This window comes from Balaenoptera ricei, chromosome X, assembly GCF_028023285.1.
Source record: "Balaenoptera ricei isolate mBalRic1 chromosome X, mBalRic1.hap2, whole genome shotgun sequence".
In the NCBI taxonomy this organism is placed as follows: Eukaryota; Metazoa; Chordata; class Mammalia; order Artiodactyla; family Balaenopteridae; genus Balaenoptera; species Balaenoptera ricei.
In genome coordinates, this window is record NC_082660.1 from 42,605,945 (window position 1) to 42,632,752 (window position 26,808).

General features: G+C 41.3%; 2 protein-coding genes across 22 annotated transcripts in view; one reads left to right on the plus strand and one right to left on the minus strand.

Annotated features, from left to right (window-relative positions):
- The first annotated feature begins 2,210 nt into the window (after nt 1-2,210).
- KRBOX4 (KRAB box domain containing 4) lies at nt 2,211-25,001 on the plus strand. Of its 11 annotated transcripts, none has more exons than XM_059911891.1 (6): nt 2,211-2,773; nt 4,997-5,065; nt 5,384-5,702; nt 11,960-12,122; nt 12,441-12,539; nt 13,721-15,302. In XM_059911891.1, exons 3-6 carry the CDS (start codon nt 5,613-5,615, stop codon nt 13,822-13,824), a joined length of 456 nt encoding a protein of 151 aa, XP_059767874.1. In that variant the 5' UTR covers nt 2,211-2,773; nt 4,997-5,065; nt 5,384-5,612; the 3' UTR covers nt 13,825-15,302. The 11 variants fall into 11 exon arrangements, 10 of the variants coding, with proteins under 10 accessions (XP_059767874.1, XP_059767879.1, XP_059767873.1 ...); XM_059911896.1 differs by having other exon boundaries at nt 5,659-5,702; XM_059911890.1 differs by having other exon boundaries at nt 2,211-2,768.
- Nucleotides 14,894-26,808, minus strand: part of ZNF674 (zinc finger protein 674) — a 28,952-nt gene continuing 17,037 nt past the window's right edge. For all 11 annotated transcript variants that reach the window (XM_059911880.1, XM_059911881.1, XM_059911884.1 and 8 more), the window contains one exon: nt 14,894-17,725. In XM_059911880.1, the coding sequence (XP_059767863.1) occupies nt 16,230-17,725 (1,496 nt within the window). In that variant the 3' untranslated portion in view covers nt 14,894-16,229. The remainder of the gene's footprint in view (nt 17,726-26,808) is intronic.

Sequence of the window (26,808 nt, forward strand, 5' to 3'; positions counted from 1 at the left end):
TTAACTTAATTAGAGGCCTCACTGCCATTTAAAAAAATGTTTTCAGGGAATTTCTGGCGGTCCAGTGGTTAGGGCTCTGTGCTCTCACCGCCAAGGGCCCGGGTTCACTCCTGGGCCCTGGGCAAAAAAAAAAAAAAGAAGTTTTCAGTGGTGACCCTGGGCAAGGCTGGTGGCGAAGGGGAGGGAAGCACACGGTGCAGGAAGGGGAGCATTGGCACCAGCACGCCCCCTAGTGTTGGGGAGAGGACAGCAGAAACTGCCACGGTAACCAAGCAGGACCCTATAGGCCTTCCAGGGACAGACCCCTCCCATGTCCTCCACCTGCTTCTCATCTGTAGAAACACTTTAGCCTCCTTGGTCTTCCCCAAGTTTCAAAGAATAATTTAATCAGAGAAGTGAGAAAATGCAGAAACAAAGGGAAACAGTCAAGCAAGACAAAATAATAGTTTAGCCATTAAACAAAGTCAAGGACCTTTAGTTCCTCCCCAAGGGCTATAGATAATACTCGGGGCCATATCCTGTGAGCTGTTTTGCAGATACTGAAACCCCCATCAGGTGGAAGACGTTAACTGCATGCTGACCACAAGCACAGAGACCCCAGACTGGTTGGAAGCAGAAGGCTGATGAGGTTGACTCCCCGATTACCTCACCACCAACCAATCAGAAGAATGTCCATGAGCTGATCACACATGCCACAACCTCCTGCCTCACTCTGTCTTTAAAAACCCTTCCCTGAAAGCCATCGGGGAGTTCAGGCCTTTTGAGCACTAGTTGCCTGGACTCCTTGCTTGGCGCCCTGCAGTACACGCTGTACTTTCCTTCACCACGACCTGGTGTCAGTACATTGGCTTTATGGGGTGTGGGTGAGTGGACCCAAGTTTGGTTTGGTAATACCACCACTTACCAGGTGCCTGCCTTAGGACACATTCTGGGCTGGGGGCGCTAGAGATGTTCCTTTAAACAATCCTGACAGCCCGGTGGGATGTGTGGTCTTTAGCTATGACGTAGAAGAGGCCCAAAGGGCCGGTAAGTGGGGGAGCCAAGCCTTCTCTTCTATGGATCGGTAGATCGCAACAGCTGGGCGCAGTGTGGGCTGGAAGAACACCTTGGCATGTTTCTTGGTTCCTGGATGCCCAAGTCACACTAGGAGATGCTGGCACGGCATGAGCAACAACTGCACGCCCTTCGCCAGCCCCTTCTCCTTCTGTGAAAGCACTCATCCCTGCAGAGTCAGGATATGGGGAGCGTCTGACCAGGGCCAATGACCAGGTCTTTCTGCAGCTGGGGGTTTCTCTACTGTCCTCAGGACACTGTCATACTAACTCTATGAACTTTCTCCTGCCTCCTGACAGTGGTGTCAGAAAAACTTATCAGGTCACCTCTCTTCTGGAAATGAATAGGTTAGGATCCCTAAACCTGGCCAACATCTGAGAAGGTACAAAGAATCACAGTGGGGGGGGGGGGGGGGGCGCAAGTCCCCAGTCACGTGCCTGACAGAAAACAGAGCCTTCTCCCGGGACTTCTACACAAGACTGGGACAGAGGCACTTCCCAGGAGACCTCCAGGTTGTAGATTTGGGCAATGATTCATCCAACCAACCTGGGAATATCACACATGCCACCACCTCCTCAGAGGGGAAAGGGAAAGGCAGGGAGAAAGCAATATGTTCAGACGGAAGAGTAAATAAATGTATGTTGGATTCCATGACTGCTTTTGTCACTTGCTTCTCTCAACAGTGCCTGGCACCTGTTGGCTGTAGCACAGAAGGAATTGGGTGTACTGAGCCCAGACCCTGCCTTGCCCAGCCCAAGGAGTTCTGCTTGGTGACCAGGCAGGTGCCACAAGCACACGGCACACACTTGGCCTCTTTCCCCAGACCCCGACAGGGAACAGAAAACTTTCCTCAAGGGCACTACAGGACTTTTAGCAGCCCTTGTTGCCACTGGCTGGCATCGTCAGACAAACAGCTCTCCCCTAACTTTGCTGTGCTGTGCTTTCAAACCGGCAAAGCCCAGATTCTCCAAGGATCCCCAAGGTCCCAGAAACCGGAGCTCCTCGATTTATTTCAGGAGAATCAGGCATCATGGTTTCCTCCTCATTTGTGCATGCTGCCTGCCCTGCAGCCCACCTCCCAGCCCCTCCTCCATGCTGCTTCCCCGACCGAGCCTGAACCCTGCTCTCTGACCCCTGGCCTGAGACCAGAGCCCGGCTCCGACGGCTCCACCCCGCGCCCAACATGGCCGCGCCCATGTGCCGCCGCGGAGGCAGCAGGCACGACTACCCGTTTCTTATTCTGAGGATCTAAAGAAAGAGGAGAGCGTGGCTTTGGAAGATGGAGGGGCGGGAACCCCCCCGGGAGCACAGCAACAAGGAGGCCCGGCCGCGCGGGAGAACGGACTGGGAGAGCGGGCCGCGGCCTCGGAGGCGGCGGACTCGGATCGCCACGACAGGCCGCGCGGAGCCCGCTCGCCTCCCGCCGCCCGAGACGCCTCCCCAGCCTCTCGTACGACTCGTCGCGGAAAATGCTCGCACGCTCTCGTCGCTCCATCTAACCTCAGAGGGAGCCACGTCAGAATCCTTTGTGCCCGAAAGGCGCCGTGTTGTTGCCCATTGGCTGTGTTGCCCCCCGCCCCCAAAGCCCGCTCCTGCGCGTGCACAGCGTTCGGGCTCCCGGGGCGACGGCGAGCGGAAGTGCTCTGCTGACCCCGGGGGCGGTGCGAGTTGACGCTTGCGGTTGTTATCTGCCCTGAGACCTGGGGTTCCAGGAGGTGGAGTAAGGGGAGGCGGAGCTGGGGGTGGGCTGGATGGGGAGGTCGGAGGGGCCTTGGGCAATGAGGTCGCGCCCCTGGGGGGTTGAGTGACGGGGCCGTGGTGGTGCGGGGAGGGGGCGGGGCTACGGGGGTCAGCGAGTGATTGATCCATTGCTTGATTCATTCAGCGACCGTTTACTCAGTGCCTAGTAAAGGCGGGGCACCCCTGTGTTTCACAGTAGTCTGTTCCGAATAGCCCTGTGAGTAGGTACTACGATGCTCTTTGTTTTACAGAGAGAAAGCAAGAACAGAAAGGCTGGGAAACCTAACCAAAGTCACACAGTAAAGTGGAGGGATCCTTTTTCTGTTTTCGTTTTTTCGGCATATGCTTATGCCTTTCCAACAAACACACCCTAAATTTATCCCTTTGCTGGCTCCCTGTCTCTCCCCTGCTGAGAGTATGGCTCCGCAAGATGGGGGAGCTCTGAAGTTTTGTTCACGTAGAACAGTAGAACCCGTAGAACAGTAGAACCCGTAGAACAGTAGAACAGGCACACAGTAGGCCCTGACCTCTTGTTAAACGAATAAAAGCGGCAGAGCAGGCGGTCAGTTTCGTTCCAGAGCCCAGACCTTATCGGGCGGTAATTGAGCTCTTACTGAAGGTCAATTCTTAAAACTAGAGTGAGGCACTGTGCCTTCTGGTGGCAAGGAAAACTTTGGGGTTTTCCTCAACTTGGCTCCATCATGGAGGTTGCTAATTGCATCGCCTGTGTGGTCATTGCCTTTCCGGGGTCAGGGTTCATTAACTGAGCCCACGGCTCAGCAGCTTCAGACACCAGCTGATCTGCCATGGGCTTCCTTAGTTAGACTACAGAAGACCCAGTCTGAGGCCTCAGAAGGAGGTGCGCTCCCCGGGTCAGAGGCAGAGACATGGTCCTGAAGTGATGGTCCCAGCAAAGGTACCTTTGTCTTTGAATCCGTGGGTCCTGCCTCCTTGGAAATAAAATAGCTCCTCTGAGGGGAGTTGGAAGAGGAGCGCCAGCCCAGACCCCAGGGGCGGAGGGGGAAGGCTCACAGGACAGACCCAGATGCTCTGGTTAGAGGGAAGGGGCTCACAGGATAGCAGGTCCTAGAAGAACTGGACCTGCAGTGCCCTCTGTGCCTTCCTTCAGCTGAGAGAGAGCAAGGCTGACTCGGTGACTCAACGTCTAGCCACCATCAAGAGCTGTGTGATGGTGGTCAGTTGAACCCCTACTGGAGGAGAGGGATGAAGGTTACAGACGGATGGCGGGACGCTGCCCTGCTGTAGTGCCTGCAAAGGCAGGATCAGGCTGGAAAGATTGACTACCTGCCTCACGGGACTTTCTCCACTCGTGACACATTTGTGCACACATCATTATAGTTCCCTCTTGTGCCATGGGCTATTTTTGTTTGTTTGTTTGTTTGTTTGTTTGTTTTTGGCCGCCCCGCGCGGCATGCGGGATCTTAGTTCCCCAACCAGGGATCGAACCCGCGCCCCCTGCGGTGGAAGCACAGAGACTTAACCATTGGACCGCCAGGGAAGTCCCCTGGGCTAGTTTTGGATTTGAGTCAGTCCCATAGTATAAACAACCCACCTACCTGTAGCGGAAATGTTGCATCTCCTCTACCCTGACTGGATGACCAAAGAGGTGTCTTTGGTTTCTGTGTGTCTGTGACATTTCAGCGTGGTCTCTAGGTAGGCCATCACCTAGCTCTGCTGCCTCTCATTTTGATGCTAGTAACTGGGTCTGGGAAGTGGCTCATCAAGCTCCATCTTGCTGATGAGGCCTGTTGTCCTGATCCTAAGGCAGGGATTGCTACAGTAGCAATGGTTAACAAAAGCTCCTTGCTGAAACTGTGTTTTGAACACCGCCAAATAAGGAAGAGCATGGCGATCAAATGGACATAATGGGAAATAAGGAAGTATTGGGGCGGGAACAGGGTGTTGGTGGCCCACTGAAGGGCGGAAGGAGCCTGGCGCAAGGTCAGTGGTTTCCAGCTCCATGTGGAACTGACCAATACCTGGCCCTTAACCTCCCTCTGCCCCCCTCCATTCCTCCCTCCTCGCCCCTCCCTTCTGCCCTGCGCTCAGCTCTGGTTTGTCTCCTTCCTCCAGACCACAGCAAGCGGTCCCTGTCCTCCAGACTTTGCTCAGGGTCTATCACCTCCAGGGCTCAGTGTGATAATAGGTGATTTGCAATCATTTCTCCTTTTTATTTTACTAGTAAATGATATTGTGAAAAATGAAAAAATGCAAGTACATAAAAGAGGAAAGGTGGAATCACCACTGGAAGGTAAGCAGTGTCAACATTTTCATAAATGCTCTTCTGGACTGCTCTTCCTCAATAAATACATATTGCTTAACAAAGGAGATCGCGCTGCACTTGCTTTCTGGTAACCTACTTTTAAATATGTTAAGAGATGAGAACAGGATTGCATTGCATTTTTAAAGCCCATGTGGTCTTTCCCACGTTGTGTGTCTAATTTTTGATCTGAGTCCCCTTTGCTGGAGGTTTAGTTGCTTCCAAATTGTTGAATGGTGGAAACACCTACAGCTAACATCCTTGTAGCCTGTGCTTATTTATGATTGCCTTTTTATGATACATTTCCAGGCATAGAATTCCTGAGAGAAAGGAGATGTCAGGTTGTTAATGGCTTCCGAGGAGATGTCTTTAAACACAAGTCATAAATCTGTCCAGGAAGAGAAAATAAGTTCACGTGGAAAACCCAGAGGATCTTAGCCGTGTCCCAGGGGAACAGGCTGGAGCTACCAGGCCACGTGTCCAGATCATCCCCGCTGTGGGGCAAGAGTGATTGTTATGAAGCTGGGATGGTGGTCTCATGGCTGTAGGCACTGATCTCGACCCTCCTAATTCTGCCTTCTTAGATCTCCATCCTTTGTCAGGGCAGAGCCAGATGGCTGTGTCCCAGGTGAGTTCCTAATTTACCCCCTACTTTGTTTCCAGTGAATTTGAGGCAGCAATTAGGAAATTATATTGCAGCCTTGAAAAATCTGTCAGTCCCCCTCGGCTCTGGCTGTTTTCTGTTCAACCTGTCATCCACCTCAGGTTCTCCAATCCTTCCCCTCCCCACCAAAAAAAAAAAAAAGGGGGGGGGGGTGTAGAATGAAAGACACCTCTCAACTACTTCCCTTTGGGAACTGCACTGCATCTTTTCCTCTTTTCCTTCTCAGAGAAGATTGTTTACATACATAGAGTTACCTTCCTTCCAGTTCACTTTTTTCTTTTTAATTAGGGAAAATAAGGAAAGTAAATCGATGCTTAATGTTTTAAAATGCATATAAAAATAGTAGCCCAATCATCTGTATTCCTTCTCCACCCAGTACCTCATTCTTCCTCAGAGATGCCCACTTTTAACATTTTGATGATAAGGCACTGTAGATGCATTTACATCAGTGTAATTAAGTGAAAACAGACGTATGTGTAACATGTTTTTGCACAAATGCCATCACATTCCCATACCCATCTTGCTTTCCCCACATGATTATATCCTGGGTGTTGTTTCTCATCAATACAGAAAGATTATTTCAGTTCCTATTTCGTGGTATGGATGTATCATTTAACTATTTCTCTATTCGTAGATATTGGGGTTTTTATTCATTTTTTTTTTACTATTATAAACAGTGCCTCATGAACAGCTTTCTATGTATCTATAAGCTCAGTAGTATAAGTGTTGTGGAGGGTTCACATGGAAATCAGATTGCTGAATAAAAGCCTGGAAAATTGGATCACAGAAATTATCTGGTCTTCGAAAATTAATGAAAGTAGTAATTATGAAGGATTTGGGAGTACAAATTTAAATGTAAGATGAAAAGGCACCCAATTCATTTTATGAAGCCACTTAAATTTGATGAAGATACTACAAAAAAGAAAATTATAGACCAGCTTCGCTTAAGAATATGAATGCCCAAAATTTTAAAATATTCTGCATAGAACAGTAATAAATTGAATTACACATTTTTTAAAGTAATGCATGCACAGGGTAAAAATTTCAAGCAAAAGCTTTGTTCAAGAAAAGGTAAAAAATAATTCTCCCTCTCACTCTGTCCCCATGTCTCCTTCTTCAGTGTTTCATACATTCTTCCAGAGATAATGTATGCATCTCTATCTAGATATATGAATCTCTTAAAAAAATTTTTTTTTACAAATTAAAACACATTCTGGTCCTTGTCTTAATGATCATTACATTGCAGTTGTACATAGCTTATCCCAGGGATTCTGAACTGTGGAACTATCGCCATTTTGGGCCAGATTATTCTTTGTTGTTTGGGACGGTCCTGTGCATTTTAGCATGTATAGCAGCATCCCCGGCCTCTATCCGCTAGATGCCAGTAGCACTCCCTCCCCCAGTTTTGACAACCAGAATGTCTCCCAACATTGCCAAATGTCTCCTGGGGGACAAAATTACACAAGGTTTCAAACCAGTGGTCTACCTTATTTACAAAAATAGCCACTTGATATTCTACTGGATGGAAATGCCATTTATTATTTACCTTTCTCCTAGTGATGTATATTTAGGATATTTCTAGGCTTTTGCTACCATAAACAACATAGCAGTGAATATCCATGTACATTCCAGTTGTATGCATGTGAGTATATCTTTCTAGAAGTGACATTTCTAGGTCAGTGGCTACACACATTTTGAATTTTGATTTAAGATTGTCAAATTGCCCTCCAAATAGCATGTAGCAGTTTGTACTCCTGGCACAGTATGATGCCTTTTCCCATAAACAGGCAATCACAGTGATTTTTGCCATTGTGAGGGGAAAAAAGAGTGGTGCATTTTAATTTGCATTTCTTGAATTGAGTGTCTGTTCATATTTTTAAATGCCATTTGCACTTTTTCCTTTCAGATGATTATTCTAAGTTGTTTGCCCATTTTTCTCTTGGGTGTGGAATTACTTTGATTGCTGATTGCTAGCTCTTTATGTTAACTTAATAAGTAAATTAGACCTCTATCATGTATGTTGTAAATATTTTTTCATGGTTTCTCATTTGACTGGGTTTACGTATCTTGGAGAGTAGACACTTAAATTTTTAAAATGTGGTCTAATTTCACAATCTTTAGTGGCTTCTAGATTTCATGCATTGCTTCAAAAGGCTTTTGTGAGTCAAGATTATAAAAATGTCATTTCAGTTATGGGGAAAGGAGTGGTTAATGAATGATGGTGGCACAACTGAGTTTCCATCTGGATGGAAACAAAGGTAGACTCTTCTACATCATATGAAAGTAAAATGCCAGATTGATTAAAGAACTACATATATATTTGAGAAATTAGATGAAAATTTAAGAGGATATTTCTGTAACCTTGCTCAATGCAAGAAATATTTTTAATGAAATACAAAACCCAGAAACCATACAGAGAAAGACTGTCAGATTAGACTGCATTAAAATGTTAAAATCTGTACAGTCAAAATACATTTGAGGCTGAAAGGCAGTGCATATGATACACAGAGGATTTATATACAGAAAATGCAAACTGATGATACAAAAAAGACCAAAAATGTGATAGAAAAATAGAAAGATAGTACAGGCAATCCAAAAAAAAAAGGGGTGATGCCATAAGGGAAGATGTTTACCTTTTCCTTATGGCTCATTTTTATTCCTCCTTTTCTGTTGCATTCCAGCAAATGAAACCAGTCTTGTCCCTTCTACTAACTGTTTGCCTTCCAGGTGGAAGTGTGTGTGTATGTGTGGGGGGGGGGGTGTACAAAAAACCCCAAAATTTTTGCACAGGTTGTTTTTAATGAAAATATGCTCCTACTATGCATACTCTGCTTTTTTTCATTTAACAAAAATATATCAGACATCCTTTCATGTCAGCCAGTTTTTATAATGGCCATTTTAGAGTATAGCCATAACAATTTATTTAACCACTCTGTCATCCACCCAGTCCAGATGCAGCTTGTTGACTGTCAGGGTTCATTCTTATCAGAAGCAATGTTGCCTGGTGATATAGCTGTCATGCCACCATTATTAGATTCCCGGGAACACAGGACATTGAGGGTCATCTCCCCTGACTTTTTGCTAATACAAATAATGCTGCCTTGACCATCCTTATGGCCATATAAATATTTCAGTAGGATAGAGTCCTGGTTAAAATAGGAGGAAAAAAATGTAATAGGTACTGCCAAACTACCTGTCAACCAGCCTTCTGTGAGAGTCCTCATGTTCCTATATGAGGACCAGTGGCTCATGAACAGTGAACCACTCGTGAACAGTGGCTCTTCTCTATCTTTTGAATGTTTACCAACCTTATAGGTAAAAGACAGTATCTTACTGTTTAATTAGCATGTATTTGAACTTTAATGAGGTTTATAATCTATCTGTATATTTATGCTTATATTTTTGTTGCTATGAATCTTTTGTCCATTCTATTGAGTTGTCTTTTCTTAACTGACATCAAGAAGTCTAGGGTAACAATCCTAGAAAGGGCACTGCTGCATTAAAGAGTATTTGCAACATACATTTTGATGTATATTAACCTGTTGCTCCACCCCCTCCCCCCCCGAAGGCAATAAATAGTTTATCACTTCTTTGGTGTTTTTCTACACACTTGACTGCAGTAGGTATTATCAACCTGTTTAATGTTTAAGAAGCTGAAGGGTATAAATAAGTCCCGGATATCTAATGCCCAGCATAGTGATTATAGTCAGCAGTACTGTATTATAAACTTCAAAGTTGCCGAGAGACTAGATCTTAATTGTTCTCACTACAAAAAAGAAATGATAATTGTGTGATGTGATAGAGGTGTTAGCTAATGCTGCTGGACTGGTGGTAATCATATTGCAAAATATAAATGTATCAAATCAACACATTGTACATCTTAAACTTACACAATGTTATACGTTAATTATTTCTCAATAAGAAAAAGAATCTGAAGGGTGATAAATGGTATACTATTATAAATTTATTTCACATTCCTCCAGTTATACTGTATTAGGTTGTGGTCTCTTTCTTAAAGATTTGTTAGAATTTTAGTGTATGAAGGAAATTAGATCATTGTTATGTAGCTTACAAATATTTTTACCACTTTGATACTGATGTTTGAGAATTTAAAAAATTATTTTCTTTCTGCTATTTAGAAATTTCTAATGTCTAGGTAATCAAGTTTGCCAGTCTTTAGCTATATGTCTTCTGAATTTGCGGATGGCTTAGAAAGACTTTTGCCACTCTAGAATTATAAAAACTTTCAACTAGTAATTTTATGGTCATCCTGCACACATTTAAATCTCTGACATATCTGTAATTTATTTTGGAGTTCGGAGTGGGATAGCTAATGCAGCTTTATGGTATGCTTTTTCCCTGCATAAATACCTAGCCAGATTTTGCTAATGACTTCTTTTCTACAGCGATTTGAGATACTTTCATTCTGAACTAAATTCTGACCCTGTGTGTGTAGGATCTGTTAGTGGTTTTTAACTTTCTTCATTGTCATTACTGAAGCATAACACTAAGTATAGCATGAATGAAATTCTTCCTCCTCATTAGGGAAATCTGACCTTGAGTTAACCTGGTTTTAGCTTTGTGTCCCTGGAAACCCAATAATGGTGGAATGACAGCTGTATTACCAGGCATTGTTACTTAGGATCAAAATGACTCTTTTCTTTTCTTTTTAATCTGTACAAATCAAGCATGTTATTTATATAGCAAGGAAGCACTCATTTATTCTCCATTTAAATACCAGACTTGAGATTTAAGATCACGTTTGGCAGTGTACTGCAGGATGCTAAATAAGACTTCACTCATATCGCTTCGGATTTCTTGATATCTTGTTACGTTTTCCATCATCCACTGGAACAATTAGTTCAGCTTCCTTAATCTAAACTCGAAGTTTCCCGGATGTAAAAGCCAAAATGACTCTTGATTGGTAAACAAACTGCACCTGGACTGGGAGGATGGTGAATAACTGAAAATAGCTGGTAGGAAGCCACCGATTTGGATTTTCCTGAGTCCAGTGTAACTCTCATAACTGGGCATGTCCTTTGCCAGGACCTTGGAAGATGTGCCCAGGGGCCTGTTACAAGAGATACTGGTACATGGAGCAGCTTCCGGCTTCTAAGCCAGATACTGCCTGCACTCGCCAGTGTGGCCCTGTTCCCGGGCACCTCAGGCGGGCAGGGGCAGGTTGAGCTACTGGATTGTACTGAGAACTCCTCTTGCTGGCGTCACTGCCCTTTGGCCCACTGTTTCCTGTCTCGCTCTGCAAAGCTGAGTAAACTGGTGCCACATATGGCCCATGGGGGCCTTGTGGGTGCAAAATGTCTCCTTGAATTTAAGGCCACCAAGGGTGGGTGGGACAGGATGGGATCCAGAATGTAAATAGGTGGATTATTGCTCTCTGATAGGAATCCAGGCACTTAGAGAAGTAAATTCTTATTTGGTGGTGATAAGATCAAATACAGACCTTTACTTTTTTACCTCAATCTGCTGACCAGGCCAGATACAGTCCTGTTCTTTGACTCATGATTGATTGGATAATCCGCACTGCTGGTCATGATTGAGTAGTTGTGTTTCGAACTGTTTGTTCTAGATCTACATCCCCTTCAAAGCCTTCTCTGTCAGCCCTAAGCAGAACTGACTTCTCCCTCTTCTGGGTTCCCTGCCCTACCTCTGCCATTGCCTCCTTCCTTTCCTCCCGCCCTTTCATGTATGAGTTTGTAAGTGTTGTTTTTCTCCCTCTACTAGACTGTATGTAGCTCCTTCAATTCAGGAGGTGTTTGTTTTTATTAACCTTTACATCCTAAGAACTTATCAGCTTGGTCTCCAGTCAATAAATACGTGTTGGAAGAATGAATTTCCAGGGTAAGACATTTCTAACACTCGATCTCTTTCCCCATAGAGTTTAAAATAATTTTAGTTACATAAGCACCCTATATACTATACTATGTCAAATTGTGGATGGTGAACAGCGTAAGAACAATTACGTAGAGAAAGGCAATGCAGTGTCTAAAAAGTGCGTGCGGAAACCAGACTGAATGGACTTTAATCCTTAATTCCTGCCTGTGTGACCCTGGGCAGGTGACCTCACGCTCTGTGAGCCTTCCTGTCCTCATCTGTCAGGGTTCTCCTGGGTGGTGGGGAGGACTGAAATCTTTCTATGTGTGAAGGATGTAGGATGGGCACAGAGTGGGCACTTGATGTAACATACTGTCTCCGTCCTCAAGCCAATCACTGGGCTAAGGAGGAGTGTGCTGTTGCAGGGAACCTTGACCTTCAGGGACATGTTTGTGGACTTCACCCTGGAGGAGTGGCAGCAGCTGGACGCCACTCAGAAGAACCTCTGCAGGGATGTCATGCTGGAGAACTACAGCCACCTGGTCTCCGTGGGTGAGGGACCCTCCACAGGGTGACTGGAACACACCCCCTCATGTCTCCCTCTCTCTCGGCTGCTGCAGCTCAGGGGCGTCTGGGCCCTGAATGAGTCGGGCCTCAGGCTCACGGTCAAGAATTCATAATGGCGTTTGCACCCTGCACGGGATGTCCGTGCTCTCACCTTCTCTGTGGATGGTCTGCACTGAGGGCCCGCTAGCTGGGCTCACGGGGCAGTCACCGAGGCCAGACCATCTCTGCCCTGCAAGGATGGGCCTCGGTTCCAGAATGCCTCATGTGTCAATAACAAAGTCCTCTGTCATTTCCCCTTAACAGGATACCTTATGGCCCAACCAGGTAGGATCTTCAGGTTGGGACAAGGAGAAGAGGAGGCCAGGATGGCAGCTGGAGGAAGCCCAACACGGAGGTGTCCAGGTGAGCTTGCGCCGGGCCAGTTGGGCCATGGCGAGGGGACCTGGTGGGTCAGGGAGAGCTTGACCTCGGGGGCGCGCCCAGGAGTTCTCAGAAACCCCAGACTTGGGGGCATAATTCAGGTCTGATGGAACGAGCTGCTGTGATATCCACACGGTGCCCCGCATGCTGCCCCTCTGCAGCCCCTTGTTCTTGGGGTTCAGACAGAGGCAGCCACTGCTGTTCTGTAGATCCCGTCTCCACCTTCCAGCATCTGGGTGGCTAGGGAGACGTGCCCAGCCTTGTCTCCTTCCTCCTCCCTCTCCTTTCTGGAAGCTGTTGGGACTTTCCCCCTCTCTTGGGCATTTGCATGTTCATCAGAAGACAAGCAGATGGAGGGGTGATGTTTCCTCTTTACTTGGCATATTGTGGGCCCTCGAAGTCTGAAACACAGTCTTTAACCTCAGGGAAATTATCCTACCTGGTTTACTGGAGTTGGGATGGACAAAAAAGCTTTGCTAGTGACCTTCAGCTCTACCAGGCAAGTGAGAATGGTCTCATAGAGATTGTCCTCCAATATTTATAATGATATAATATCAATCCTATACAAACCCTTTAGGAAAATAAGGAGGAAAAAATTCCCAGCAAGTTTTTTAGACCAGCATTACCCTGACACCTGACCAAGAAATTAAAGGGAAAGAAAAGTACAGACCAATAAATTTCATGAATATTGATGTACAAACCCTTAACAAAATATTTAGCAAATGGAATCCAATAATATTTGAAAATGAATGCAAGGTTAACATTCAGAATTCAATTTAGTTAAATATATTAACAGAATAAAGGCAAAAACATATGATCATCTCAATGGCTACAGGAAAATAATGTGGCAAAATTAATATATGTTCATGATAAAAAAAAACCCTTAATAAACTAGGAATAGAAAGGAACTTCCCCAATCTGTTAAAGGGCATCTACAAAACGCCAACACCATATTGAATGGTACAAGCCTAAACACTTTCTCTCAAGCTCATTAATTCTTTCCTTGGCTGTAATGAGTCTATGATGAGCCTGGCATCCCTAGGAGTAAGACTGATGGGTGCCAACAGAATTGCTGTTTAATATTACAATCAGAAAAAGGCAAGCTTTGGGAATTCCCTGGCCTAACCAGGGACTAACCACTGGACTCCGCACTTCCATTGCAGAGGGCTCGAATTCGATCCCTGGTCGGAGAACTAAGACCCTGCAAGCCAGGTGGTACGGCGAAAAAAAAGAAAAAAAAAAAAGGCAAGATTCAAAGAGAGTCTGAGGGCAAATGCTTCATTAAAAAGTGAGGGTCCCAGGCTTCCCTGGTGGCACAGTGGTTGAGAGTCTGCCTGCCAATGCAGGGGACACGGGTTCGAGCCCTGGTCTGGGAAGATCCCACATGCCACGGAGCAGCTGGGCCCGTGAGCCGCAATTGCTGAGCCTGCGCATCTGGAGCCTGTGCTCCACAACAAGAGAGGCCGCGATAGTGAGAGGCCCACGCACTGCGATGAAGAGTGGCCCCCACTTGCCACAACTAGAGAAAGCCCTCGCACAGAAATGAAGACCTAACACAGCCATAAATAAATTAATTAATTTTAAAAAAACTATTAAAAAAAAAAAAGTGAAGGTCCCTTGCTGAGTTCCCAGACCTGAGCCAAATTTTAGATCTGGAACCAATTGTCTAGAGAGGTGCCTATGAGGTTCGTCCCTCATAAGAAGAACCCTACAACATTGTAGCAAACATAAAATACTTACCTTAGTCCCTTCCCAAAGGAACCTATGGCCATTTATCTGGGTGACTATAGTCACTGGGGAAAAGGGAATATTTTTAGGACTACTGGACACAGCTTTCTGAGTTGACATTAATACCCAGACACGCAAAGCATAACCATGGCCCTCCTGTTAAGAGTGGGGGCTTACTGGGTACAGGTGTTACACTGAGTCCTGGCTTAAACCTGATTCACAGTGGCCCACTGCACATGCAGACCCACCCAGTGGTGATTTCCTCAGTCTCCTAGTGTATAATTGGAATTCATATACTTAGAAGTTGGACCATTTACTACCTCTCTCCTCACCTGTAAAGTTTGTTAGCTGATAATTTATTTAACAGTATTTAGTGGTTACAGAGTAAAGAACTATGGAGATAACTTATTTTTATCCAAAAAAATCACATACAGATATTACAATCACAGGATACCCATTTTTAAGAGGCAAAACATATACTCAAAACCATACACTCAGACAACCACATGGAAAAGGAATAGGGAATATATAGACGTATGTGAAAATGGGGTCATTTTAAGAAGAGAATGGTGTCATATATTAAAGACAAAGCTGAATGGGAAAATGGATTGGAAGACAGAATCAAGTATGCACAAGATCATTTTATTGGTAGTTTCTGCAGACAACATTTAAAAAATTAAAAAATCAATAATCCTACCACCCAAGTGATAATCTGGATAATCTGCTTAATAATTTGGTGTATTTCCTTCTGAGCTTTTTGTTCTGTGTCTACCTATACACACACACCTAAAACAGATACAAATATAAAACAAATATATTTGTATACATATATATGTGCAAATAATTTTACTCAGCATAAAACTGCTATTTTTCTGCCATCCAGAATCACTGATATAATGGTGCATTATCCATCCTTGATGTATTTTTTTATAATGTAAATTATGTGGTACATTATGTTTTTTCACTTAGCCAATTACCATGAACATTTCCCCAAATCCTCAAACATGAGAAAATTTTTAATTAGTGCATACTATTCTATCTTATTGATATGTCAGTTTTTAATTAATTGACTATTGGATATTCAATTTATTTTTTTTTATTTTAAATAATATTGTGTTAAGGGAGATAAGCTGAAAATTAAAGATCTTTTATTGACTAATAAAATGAGGCATAAATGTAACCGTAAAATGATTACCCTTAAATATTAAGTTGTAAGCACTGTTCCTAAGTGAGGTGTGCCAAAGCTTAATATATGCCTTTTCTGTAAGGGGTTTGCATTTCTGCACTGAAAGTGCTGATGAATATGTGTAAGATCTCCTGTTTGAGCTCCTTTGTTTCAGGGATCATGATGACTCATCCTCTGTCACACCACTTAAGGAAGCAATTTTTCTATTTTGTTTAAGAAGTAAACTGGGAGTTTGCCCTAGCTAGAATTAATAATTTTTGCTTTATATTTTTCTTTCAAAAATGTCATCCTCTACTCCACAGTGAACATATCTTAATGATTGCTTGTTTGCAACCTCTGCACCTTTCACACAAAATGTGTGGTATAGACTATGGAACATATTTCTCTCATAATTTCTAACACAGTTTTCTAAACTCATTAAATTCTTTGTTTTTCCTCAGCATAAATTCTCTGATAGGCAAGGACATTTAAATTCTTTCTAAAGTCTTTTCCACATCAATATATTCACAGTTTTGCCACTTATGAATTCTCTGGTATACAGTTCTCCACTTGTGTAAGAATTCTGGGTGAAAAATTGATCACATTTATTATATGCTTCTGGAATTATACTTTTGTGCCTTTTAGTAAGTTAAATGAACATTAAATAATATATGAAGAGTTTTTGACATTTTTTGATATTTATAAGGTTACTCCCCAGGATGAATTGATATATAATATAATGAGGTGTAACTAGTGAAATTATCTCACACTAAAGTATATTAATAGGTTTTCTCTCCTGTATGACTTTTCTGATGTTTAATGAGAGTTGACTTCCCACTGAAGGCTTTGCCACATTCTCTGCATTCATAAGGTTTCTCTCCTGTATGAGTTCTGTGATGTACAATGAGAGTTGATTTCACACTGAAGGCTTTGCCACATTCACTACATTCATAGGGTTTTTCTCCTGTATGAATTCTCTGATGTTTAATGAGAGTTGACTTCCTACTGAATGCTTTCCTACAGTCACTGCATTCATAGGGTCTCTCTCCTGTATGAATTCTCTGATGTTTAGTCAGTGGTGACTTTTCACTGAAGGCTTTCCCACATTCATTGCATTTATAGGGTTTTTCTCCTGTATGAGTTCTGTGATGTACAATAAGGGTTGACTTCTCACCAAATGCTTTCCCACATCTTCTGCATTCATAAGGTTTCTCTCCTGTATGAGTTCTATGATGGACAGAGAGGTGTGATTTTCCACTGAAAGTCTTCCCACATATGCTGCATTCATAGGGTTTCTCTCCTGTATGAACTCTCTGATGAACAGAAAGGTGTGACTTTCCCCTGAATCCTTTTCCACATTTACTGCACTCATAAGGTTTCTCTTTTGTATGAGTTCCCTGATGTTTAATGGGGGTGGGCGTCTCATCAAAGGCTTTCCCATGTTTATTGCACTCAGGTTTCTCACCTGTATGAGTCCTTTGATGTGTAAGGCTGGATTTACCACATTTGATAGCTTCATAAAATGCTTGTCTAATGTGTGTTTTTTCATGTCTAATTAGGTGATACGAACTCTTAAAAACTTTTGCACATTCACCACATACAAATGGTTTCTCTCCTGTATGAGTTCGCTGATGTTTAATCAGAGTTGACTTCTGGATAAATGTTTTCCCACATTCACTGCATTCATACAGCTTCTCCCCTGTATGAGTCCTCTGGTGTGCAATGAGGGTTGACTTCTGGCTGAAGGTTTTTGCACATTCACAGCATTCATAAGGTTTCTCTCCAGTGTGAGTTCTCTGATGTACAACAAGGTTTGCTTTCTGGATAAACACTTTTCCACATTCAGAACATTTATAGAATTTCTCCCCAGTTTGAATTCTTGGACTTTTATTAAGGGCTTGCTTATGGTGGAGGGCTTTTCCATGTTCATTAGGCTCAAAGAATTTCTCTCCAGGTTGAGCTTTATCATCAAGATTAGAATGGAAGCATAATTTCCAATATGCCTTACATTCATCATATTTCTTTCTTACATAGCTTCTACTTTGACTAAGAAAATTTAAATTATGTTTTGAACACTTTCCCCATGAATCATATTTAGGGAGTCTTTGTCTTACAGAAACAAAGTTTGTGCTTGGATAAATGATTTTTCTGTATGTTATGAATTCTTGGCCACTTCCATCCTTCAGTGTTTCCTTATCAACGGATGCAGCTTGCCACAGAGGTTTGTCTTGGCTTTCCTTGTGATTATCTATCGGGTTACCAACTTGCCAGAATTCTAGGGAAAAAATGCAATGAATCATCAAACTTGTAAATATTTCTACTATAATGTTATGGCATAAAATTAATTCATAAACCCTGCTGTGAACTCCTATTAATGGACCTGAGCTGATGTGGATGAACCCTCCCTATGCTCCACCACCGCCACCTCCCTCAACTGTAAATACAAAGAAATGCTGGCCCATATTTAACAGAAAATAATTTAATACCCAGTCAAGCTCAAAACCAAGAAAAGAAAGTTTTTAGGTGTCAAAACTGAAGTGAGAGTTTAAAGTGATGGGGTGAACAGAAACTGAAGGTTGAAGATTTGCAGGGGAATCCAGACCACAGGGCACAAATGTTCAGGAAACTAGAATATAATTTGCACTTAAAGTAGGAGCCACAAAGGGCATCCATGCGTGTTAAACAGGAACTAGAAAGACTCCCCACTGGTCAAGGAAATTGGAAAAAAGGATATTATATATAAGAAATCAAAAGCCTGATATGATACTATATATAGAAATCCCTAAACACTCCACACAAAAACTACTAGAACTGATAAATTCAGCACAGTAGCAGGATACAAGATTAACATCCAGAAATCAGTTACATTTCTTTACACTAACAGTGAAATATCAGAAAGGGAAAGTGAATAAACAACCCCTTTTAAAATCACATCAAAAAAATGAAATACCTAGGAATAAACTTGACCAAAGAGGTGAAAGACTTATATGCTGAGAACTATAAAACATTGATAAAGGAAAGTGAAGAGGACTTGAAGAAAAAATATCCCATTGTCTTGGATTGGAAGAATTGTTAAAATGGCCATACTACCCAAAGCAACCTATAGATTTAATGCGATCCCTATCAAATTACCCATGACATTTTTCACAGAACTAGAACAAATAATCCTAAAATTTATATGGAACCATAAAAGACCCAGAATTGCCAAAGCAATCCTGAGGAAAAAGAACAAAGCAGGAGGCAAAACCCTCCCAGACTTCAGACAATACTACAAAGCCACAGTAATCAAAACAGCATGATATTGGCACACAAACAGACATATGAATCAATGGAACAGAATAGAGAGCCCAGAAATAAACCCACACACCTACAGTCAATTAATTTTCGACAAAGCAGGCAAGAATATACAATGGAGAAAAGACAGTCTCTTCAGCAAGGTGTTTTGGGAAAGTTGGACAGCTGCATGTAAATCAATGAAGTTAGAACACACCCTCACACCACACACAAAAATAAACTCAAAATGGCTTAAAGACTTAAATATAAGACATGACACCATAAAACTCCTAGACGAGAACATTCTCTGACATAAATCCTACCAATGTTTTCTTAGGTCAGTCTACCAAGGCAATAGAAATAAAAGCAGAAATAAACAAATGGGACCTAATCAAACTTATAAGCTTTTGCACAGCAAAGGAAACCATAAGCAAAATGAAAAAAACAACCTACGAAATGGGAGAAAATATTTGCAAATGATGTGACCGACAAGGGCTTAATTTCCAAAACATACAAAGAGCTCATACAACTCAATAACAAAAAAAAAACAGCCTAATAAAAAAAATGGGCAGAAGACCTAAATAGACATTTCTCCAAAGAAGACATACAGATGGCCAATAGGCACATGAAAAGATGCTCAACATCGCTAATTATTAGAGAAATGCAAATCAAAACTACAATGAGGTACCACCTTGCACCGGTCAGAATGGCCATCATTTAAAAGTCTACAAATAACAAAAGCTGCATGAGGATGTGGAAAAAAGGGAACCCTTCTATAATGTTGGTGGGACTGTAACTTGGTGCAGCCACTATGGAGAACAGTATGGAGGTTCCCCTAAAAACTAAAAATAGAGTTGCTATATGATCCAGCAATCCCACTCCTGGGCATATATCTGGACAAAACTATAATTTGAAAAGATACATGCACCCCTATGTTCATAGCAGCACTATTAATAATAGCCAGATATGGAAGCAACCTAAATGTCCATTGACAGATGAATGGATAAAGAAGATGTGGCATACACACACACACACAGACACACACAGACACACACAATGAAATATTACTCAGCCATAAAAAGAATGAAATAATGCCATTTGAAGCAACATGGATGGACCTAGAGATTATCATACTAAGTGAAGTCAGAAAGAGAAAGACAAATACCATATGATATCACTTATATGTGGAATCTAAAATATGACACAAATGAACATATCTATGAAACAGAAACAGACTCACAGACATAGAGAACAGACTTGTGGTCTGTTCCAGGGTCTCTGTGCCAAGGTGGAGGGGGCACAGGGGAGGGATGGATTGGGAGTTTGGGACTAGCAGATGCAAACTATTATGTATAGAATGGATAAACAACAAGGTCCTACTGTATAGCACAGGGAACTATATTCAATATCCTGTCATAAACCATAATGGAAAAGAATATATATATATAACTGAGTTACTTGCTGTACAGCAGAAATTAAACACAACATTGTAAATCACCTATACTTTAATAAAATTAAAAAAAATCAAAAGCCTAGTTCTGTAACTCAATCCAAATGATTATAAGTGTAGTACAGAGCCCATAAGCTGAAATATTAAACTAAAAATTGGTCCTGTATTAGTAGGTTCCTAGTAGTGGCAAGCTTTCCAAAAAATATATTCTTATGTTTTTATAGCTTAGGGATCACAGGATATCTATGGAATACCAATTTTCACTGAAGAGTTCACAGTAAAAAATTAACAACTTCACAAGGAAATGACCCATCATGAAAGAGAATCAGCAGATACATTTAAAGATACTCCCATTCCTAGAACTGTAGCTAGTAGAACCATGTGAACTTCAAAATAAATATATTTCAACTATTCAAAGAAATAAGGTAAGAACTAGACTATGGGGGAAAAAACTAGGAAAATTATATACAGGCATTATTTTTAAAACTCTAAATAAAGAGGTTGAACAGTAGATAGAAGTTGAACTTCTATCTACTACTTCTATCTAGTCACAGATAAAGACAGATTTAACAAATTAGATGACAGATCTTGAGAAATCACCCAGAATGTAGCATGAAGAGCTAACAATGGAAATATGGTAAGAGAAATAGAGAAATGATAAGTTCCAAAATAGGTTTAATAGCAAATCCAAATGGAAGACTAGAGAAAAAGGGAGAGGGGGCAATATGCCAAGCAACGGGTTAACAGAGCAACTCTGAGACTGCTATACTTAGAAAGGGCAGCTTGCAAGGTTGGCCCTTGGCTGCCATCTGGGAATCTGGAGTTCAGGAATGTCCCCACCACTGCCTAACTGATAAGGCTGCTTGTACAAACAATGTGATTTAAGCAGAACATTTCCTTTCCTTCTGGGGGTCTGGAATTTTGGTATGTGCTAGGCAGTCTGTGATTTGAGGACGCTGACTGAGTCTCTAATGGGCTTTCCTGGGCATAAACATCACACACATGTTGCTGCACTTTCACTGCTGGGAGAAGTGTGCCCTGTGTGACCCTAGGTGGGAGGGAGAGAGCATAAGGAACCCTGTACATGGAGTCCTCCAGATTCTGCTAATGTCTTTTTCCCTTATGCTCTAGTTGTATATCCTTACTATATCACTGTAATAAATTTTAGCTGTAAATACAACTAGATGCCAAGTCCTGGGAGTCCCTCTCAAGAATCTCTGAATGTGGTAGTGGTCTTGGGGGACCCCCAATCTAGGCAATATTTGAAGAAACAGTGACTGGCAGTTTTCTGGTATGGAAGAAAGGCATGTATCCTACCCTTAAATGTCCAGAGTCCTGAGTGTGGTAAATAAAAGCAAATCTGCACCTAGACACAGTTCTGTGTAACCGTAAGACTTTAAGAAAGTACGTATTGAAAGCTACCATGGAGAAATTTTTAAAATCACCTATAAAGAAACAATTAGGTCAGCAATAGATTTCATCAGCTAAAAAAGAAGCCAAAAGATTAAATATTTTCAAAGTCCTGAGAGAAGATGTCACCTTAGAACTCTATCCCCAGATCAATTATTGCAATGAAAGATGACAAATAAAGATGATTTTGGACAAGAAAAGACAGAGAATTTGCCACACACAAAGCCTGCTAAGAATAATGCTTAGTATTGAATTATTCAGGAGGAAAATGACCAAAGGGGAAAAAGGCAGGGGGGAGGGTAAAGAAAATCCAGCAAAGGCAGGAAAAAAGAGGTAAAGGAAAAGCAGGATATCTAGAAAATGCAATAAAATAAGAAATACAAATAAAGTAGTAGCACAATAAATAAGTATCAACCCCATTAATTATAGGCCCACCATATTAAATTGTACTTTTAAAAATCAGCTATATGTTTTCAAAAGATAATTAGAGCCAAAAGAGAGAAATGTTGAAAATAAAATCATAGAAATATACCTGGCACTTAATAACCAAAGGAAAATTGGTAAAACAATGCTTATGTTATACAAAACAGAATGACCTGGATGCCAAAAGCAAGTAAGGACAGAATATGACAATATTATAAAGCAATTTCACTTACATAGATGCTAAACTCTTAAATATACAAGGCAAATTGATTCTATTTATGACAGAAAAAAGGTTATACATCTAGTAATGTTGAAAATGTATATACCCTACTATGTATTCCACATATAGTTATACCAGAGAGAAATTCTGCAAATATGTACATGTACAAGAATGGCAACAAGATATTAGAAACAACCAAATGCCCAGCAATAGAGGCTTGGATTGATGGACTGTGATACTCAGATGTTGGAATGCTATGCAGGAGTGAAAAATGAATGAACTAAATCAAAAATAAATGAACATATCTGCATAGCTAAACTCAAAGGGTAACACTGAATACTGAAAGAAAGTTGTAGAAAGACCCCTATGGTTCTAGAGCGCTAATCTGGTAAATTTACAAAAAAGAATGCTATATTGATTACAGATGCAAATTTATGTAGTAAAAGTTTAAAAACATGGGTTAGAAAGATAACGCACCAAATTCATGATATTGTTTGCCTGGGGCGGGAATGAAGGGAGCAGGATTCAGGAGAGGAAAAGGGAGGCTTCACCTTTAATTGTAAACCTCTATTTCTTTTATAAACAAAAAACCACCGCCACCAAATGACAAAATCTTAGCATTTGCTAATTCTGGGAGGTAACTACAAGGGTATTTGTTATGACTATGATTTTCTATACTTTTCTGCAGTTTTAAGAGAAATGCCTTAAGGCAGGGCTTCTGGAACAGTGGAGTGAGGACCTTAGTAAATCCTCTTCCCCATAAAAGCAATGAAAATACTGGCAAAATTATCAAAATCTGTCATTTCAGGACTTTGGAAATTAACCAAAGGCACACAACAGATTAAAAAGCATTTATTCAAGAAGAACCAGTGAACCTCACTAAGAGCAGCCAAGCGTGTGGTTTTCCACTTGGTGCTACTTTCCCCCCACCCCCACCTCCACCCCAAACCCCTGGCTCCTCAGCTCTGTGGTCCGGAAGCAGTGAAAATTGGCATTGTCACAGCAACTGAAGGGAGTTCCACCAAAAGCCTCATTTCCAGAGTGCTGTCACTACTTGACCTAACTTGGAGCTCAGCTCCAAGAAAGAAGGGACAGTATATGGTAACTCCAATCGCCATGAAGAAATAAACAGCACCAGTAAAGGTAACGTGCAGCAAAGTGTTAACATGTCAGGCCTGGCTCCTGGCTGAAGTTTGGGAATGCAGACTGTGGAATGTTCCCTATGTTGATAAGATGATTTTTGCCTGCCTGGGGCACTGAACACCTGATTTTCTTCTGGGTGACTAGATGCCTCGCGGTGCCTAATTTTAGTGGGTCAATTTGGAATCTCCCACAGACAAAGTGAAAAGGGCTTTCTAAAAAGCCTTACTTGCCGCTTGGACTTGAATTGCAGCTGTCTAGCCCTGTAGCATCTTGGCTTTGCACGAGAAAGGAGCAACTATCCCTGCGCGGATTTGTCTTCTCTACCAAGTGCCCAGCAATGCTGGTGAAAATGAACCCCTATTAGGACACGTGAAGGAATGTCAGCAAGCATTGAAATAAATGGGAAAAAATCTTACAAGCTTACAGATAGAAAAAAAATTATACCAAGTATCAATAATCAGAATAGGCTTCAGAGTTCTCAAAAGGAAAATTACAATCAGAAGACAATGGAACAATGCCTTCAAAAGTCTAAGGGAAAGAAATGTCCATCCTAGAACTCTACCCCAAGTTCAACTCTCCATCTTGGATGAGGATTCAACACTTTCAGATATTCAAAAATCTCAAAAAATTTACCTCCCATGGACCTACATTCTTTCTTAGGAAAGTACTGGAAGAATGTGCTCCAGTGAAATGTGGAAAAAGGCATGGCATAAAGCAAACGAAGGAATCCAACAATGCAGAAAGTGGAGGGAATTCCCAGAATGATGGTGAAGAGATGTCAGGATGGTAGCTGAGCAAACAGGAATGAGGATAATCCACCCAGAAGGAAGTGGTCAGAGGCCTCCGGAGAAACTCAGGGGTATGACATTGATGGGACACTTGAAGCTCTGGAAGCATTCAGAATCACTCTAGACAACTGGTCATGTTTAAGTTAAACTGGTGATAAGTACATAGCGAAAGAAGCAAATGAAAGAAACAAGACAATTATTAACCAAAGGAAACTAAAAGTTATGCAGAAAAGGTAAATTAATCATAGATGACTACATGGCTAAGCTGTCTATAGTGTTTACATAGTCATTATATTGTAAACAGTAGTACTGATGTAAACCAAATTTATGGTATAATCGTATTGGGAACATGGGAGAACAAGAAGTTTCTGTGTTGCAAAGAAGACATAGAGATGGCCAACAGGCACGTGAAAAGATATTCAACATCACTAATCATCAGGGAAATGCAAATCAAAATTACAATGAGATATTACCTCACACCTGTCAGAATGGCTACCATCAAAAAGAACACAAATAACAAATGTTGGTGAGGATGTGGAGAAAAGGGGACCCTCGTACACTGTTGGCGGGAATGCAAACTGGTGCAGCCACTATGGAAGACACTATGGAGGTTCCTCAAAAAGTCAAAAATAGAAACTACCATATGATCCAGTAATTCCACTCCTGGGTATACATCTGAAGAAAACGAAAACACTAATTTGAAAAGATACATGCATGTCAATATTCATAGCAGCATTATTTACAATAGCCAAGACATGGAAGCAACCTAAGTGTCCATGAACAGATGAATGGATAAGGAAGATACACACACACACACACACACACACACACACACACACACACATGCAATGGAATATTACTTAGCTATAAAAAGGAATGAAATTTTGCCATCTGTAAGAACATGGATGGGCCTGGAGGGTATTATGCTTAGTGAAATAAGTCAGACAGGGAAAGACAAATACCGTATGTTTTTGCTTAAATGTGGAATCTAAAAACTAAAACAAATGAATATAACAAAACAGAAACAGACTGACAGATACTGAGAACAATTTAGTTGTTACCAATTGGGAGAGGGAAGGGGGAGGGGCCAGATAGGAGCAGGGGATTAAGAGATAAAAACTACTAGGTATAAAATAAACATGACACAAGGATGTAATGTACACACAGGGAATACAGTCAATATTTTATAATAACTTTAAATGGAATATTCTATAAAAATATCAAATCACTGTGTTGTACACCTAAAACTAATATAATATTGTATATCAACTATACTTCAATAAAAAAGAAGAAAAAATATTCAAAACAGAAGTCTTTGTGTGTTTGTATGTGTATGAGTGGCAAAAACAATGAAGTGAGCTAAATCTTCATCTTCCATAGCAGAAAATTTTAAATAATTTTTGTAAGATATATGTAAATTATAAAGAACAGAGATACCAAAAAGTATCTGCGTATCCACCACTCATTAAAAAACAAATTATTTTTACCTTTGAAGTTCTTCATGTGCCCATTTCATTCTCTTCTCAGATAATCACTCTCCTGAATTTTTATGTTTGTCATGCCCTGACTGCTTCTCAGCCTTTTGGCTAAGACCAAGTACATTATCATGCCCTGGATATTCATTATAGTTTTATCACATTTATTTTATTCTTTAAACCTCAGGCGTGATTTAATTTGATAAAAATTAAACTTTTTTTTAATCAAAAGAGACTACTGCCTTGGGTCAGTAAATTTGAAATCTCAGATGAAACATAATTGTCTAAAACAATGACCAGAATTGACAGAAGATACAGAAAACATGAATAAATCAGTAATTATTTTAAATAACTATAAAATTCACTAGGTAATCAAAAGTCTTGTCCTAAAAAGGGGCCTCTTATCCAGATGTTGTTGTAGATGATTGCTATCAAACTCTTAAGAACAGGTATACTTCACTCAGTGAAGTTTCAGAAACTAGGAAAAAAAAAAAAAAGGGAAGAGTACCCAGTCTCTTTTATGCAGCTAGGATAACCATAGATACCAGAATAAGAGTAGAGTACCAGAAAAGAAAATCTAAGATCTTTCTCACTTCTGAACATTAACGGAAAACTCTGAAATTAAATGAGTAAACTGAATTCAATTAATTTAAAAAATGTTTTACAACTAAGTAGAGTTTAGCGCAGGAATGCAAGAACAGTTCAACATGAGAAAATCGATTAATATACTCCACCACATTAATAGATTAAAGGACAAAAAAATTATCTTCCCAATAGATGCAGAAAATAAGCATTTGAGAAAATACAACACACATTCATGATTTTTTTTTAAAAAGTCTCAGTCAACTAGGGATATAAAAGGAGCTTTTGATGAAAGGTATCTTTCAAAAAAAACCACAGCAAATAATGGTGAAAGTTTTAGAAGTTACATTTTCTCTCTGTGTCTCAGTTTCTCCTCTATAAAATGAGGATAACAACCAGTCTCCTTTACAGGCTCATTCGGAGGATTAAACTCTGTAATGTGTACAAAGCACACAGAATACTGCATTTGTGGCACACAGCAAGCGCTCACACATTGACTCTCATTACATTTCTAGCATTGTCCTCATCATTATTTCCATTAGAATCAGAAACAAACAAGGAATTCACTATCACTGCATCTAAAACACTGTACTA

Excerpts from the sequence above, each read along its gene's own strand:
- KRBOX4 (XM_059911891.1), top strand. The coding sequence starts at position 5,613 with ATGGCTGTAGGCACTGATCTCGACCCTCCTAATTCTGCCTTCTTAGAT. Across the intron at positions 5,703-11,959 it reads GCCAGATGGCTGTGTCCCAG|CCAATCACTGGGCTAAGGAG; the intron begins GTGAGTTCCTAA and ends TCCGTCCTCAAG. Across the intron at positions 12,540-13,720 it reads CCCAACACGGAGGTGTCCAG|AGGGCTCGAATTCGATCCCT; the intron begins GTGAGCTTGCGC and ends CTTCCATTGCAG.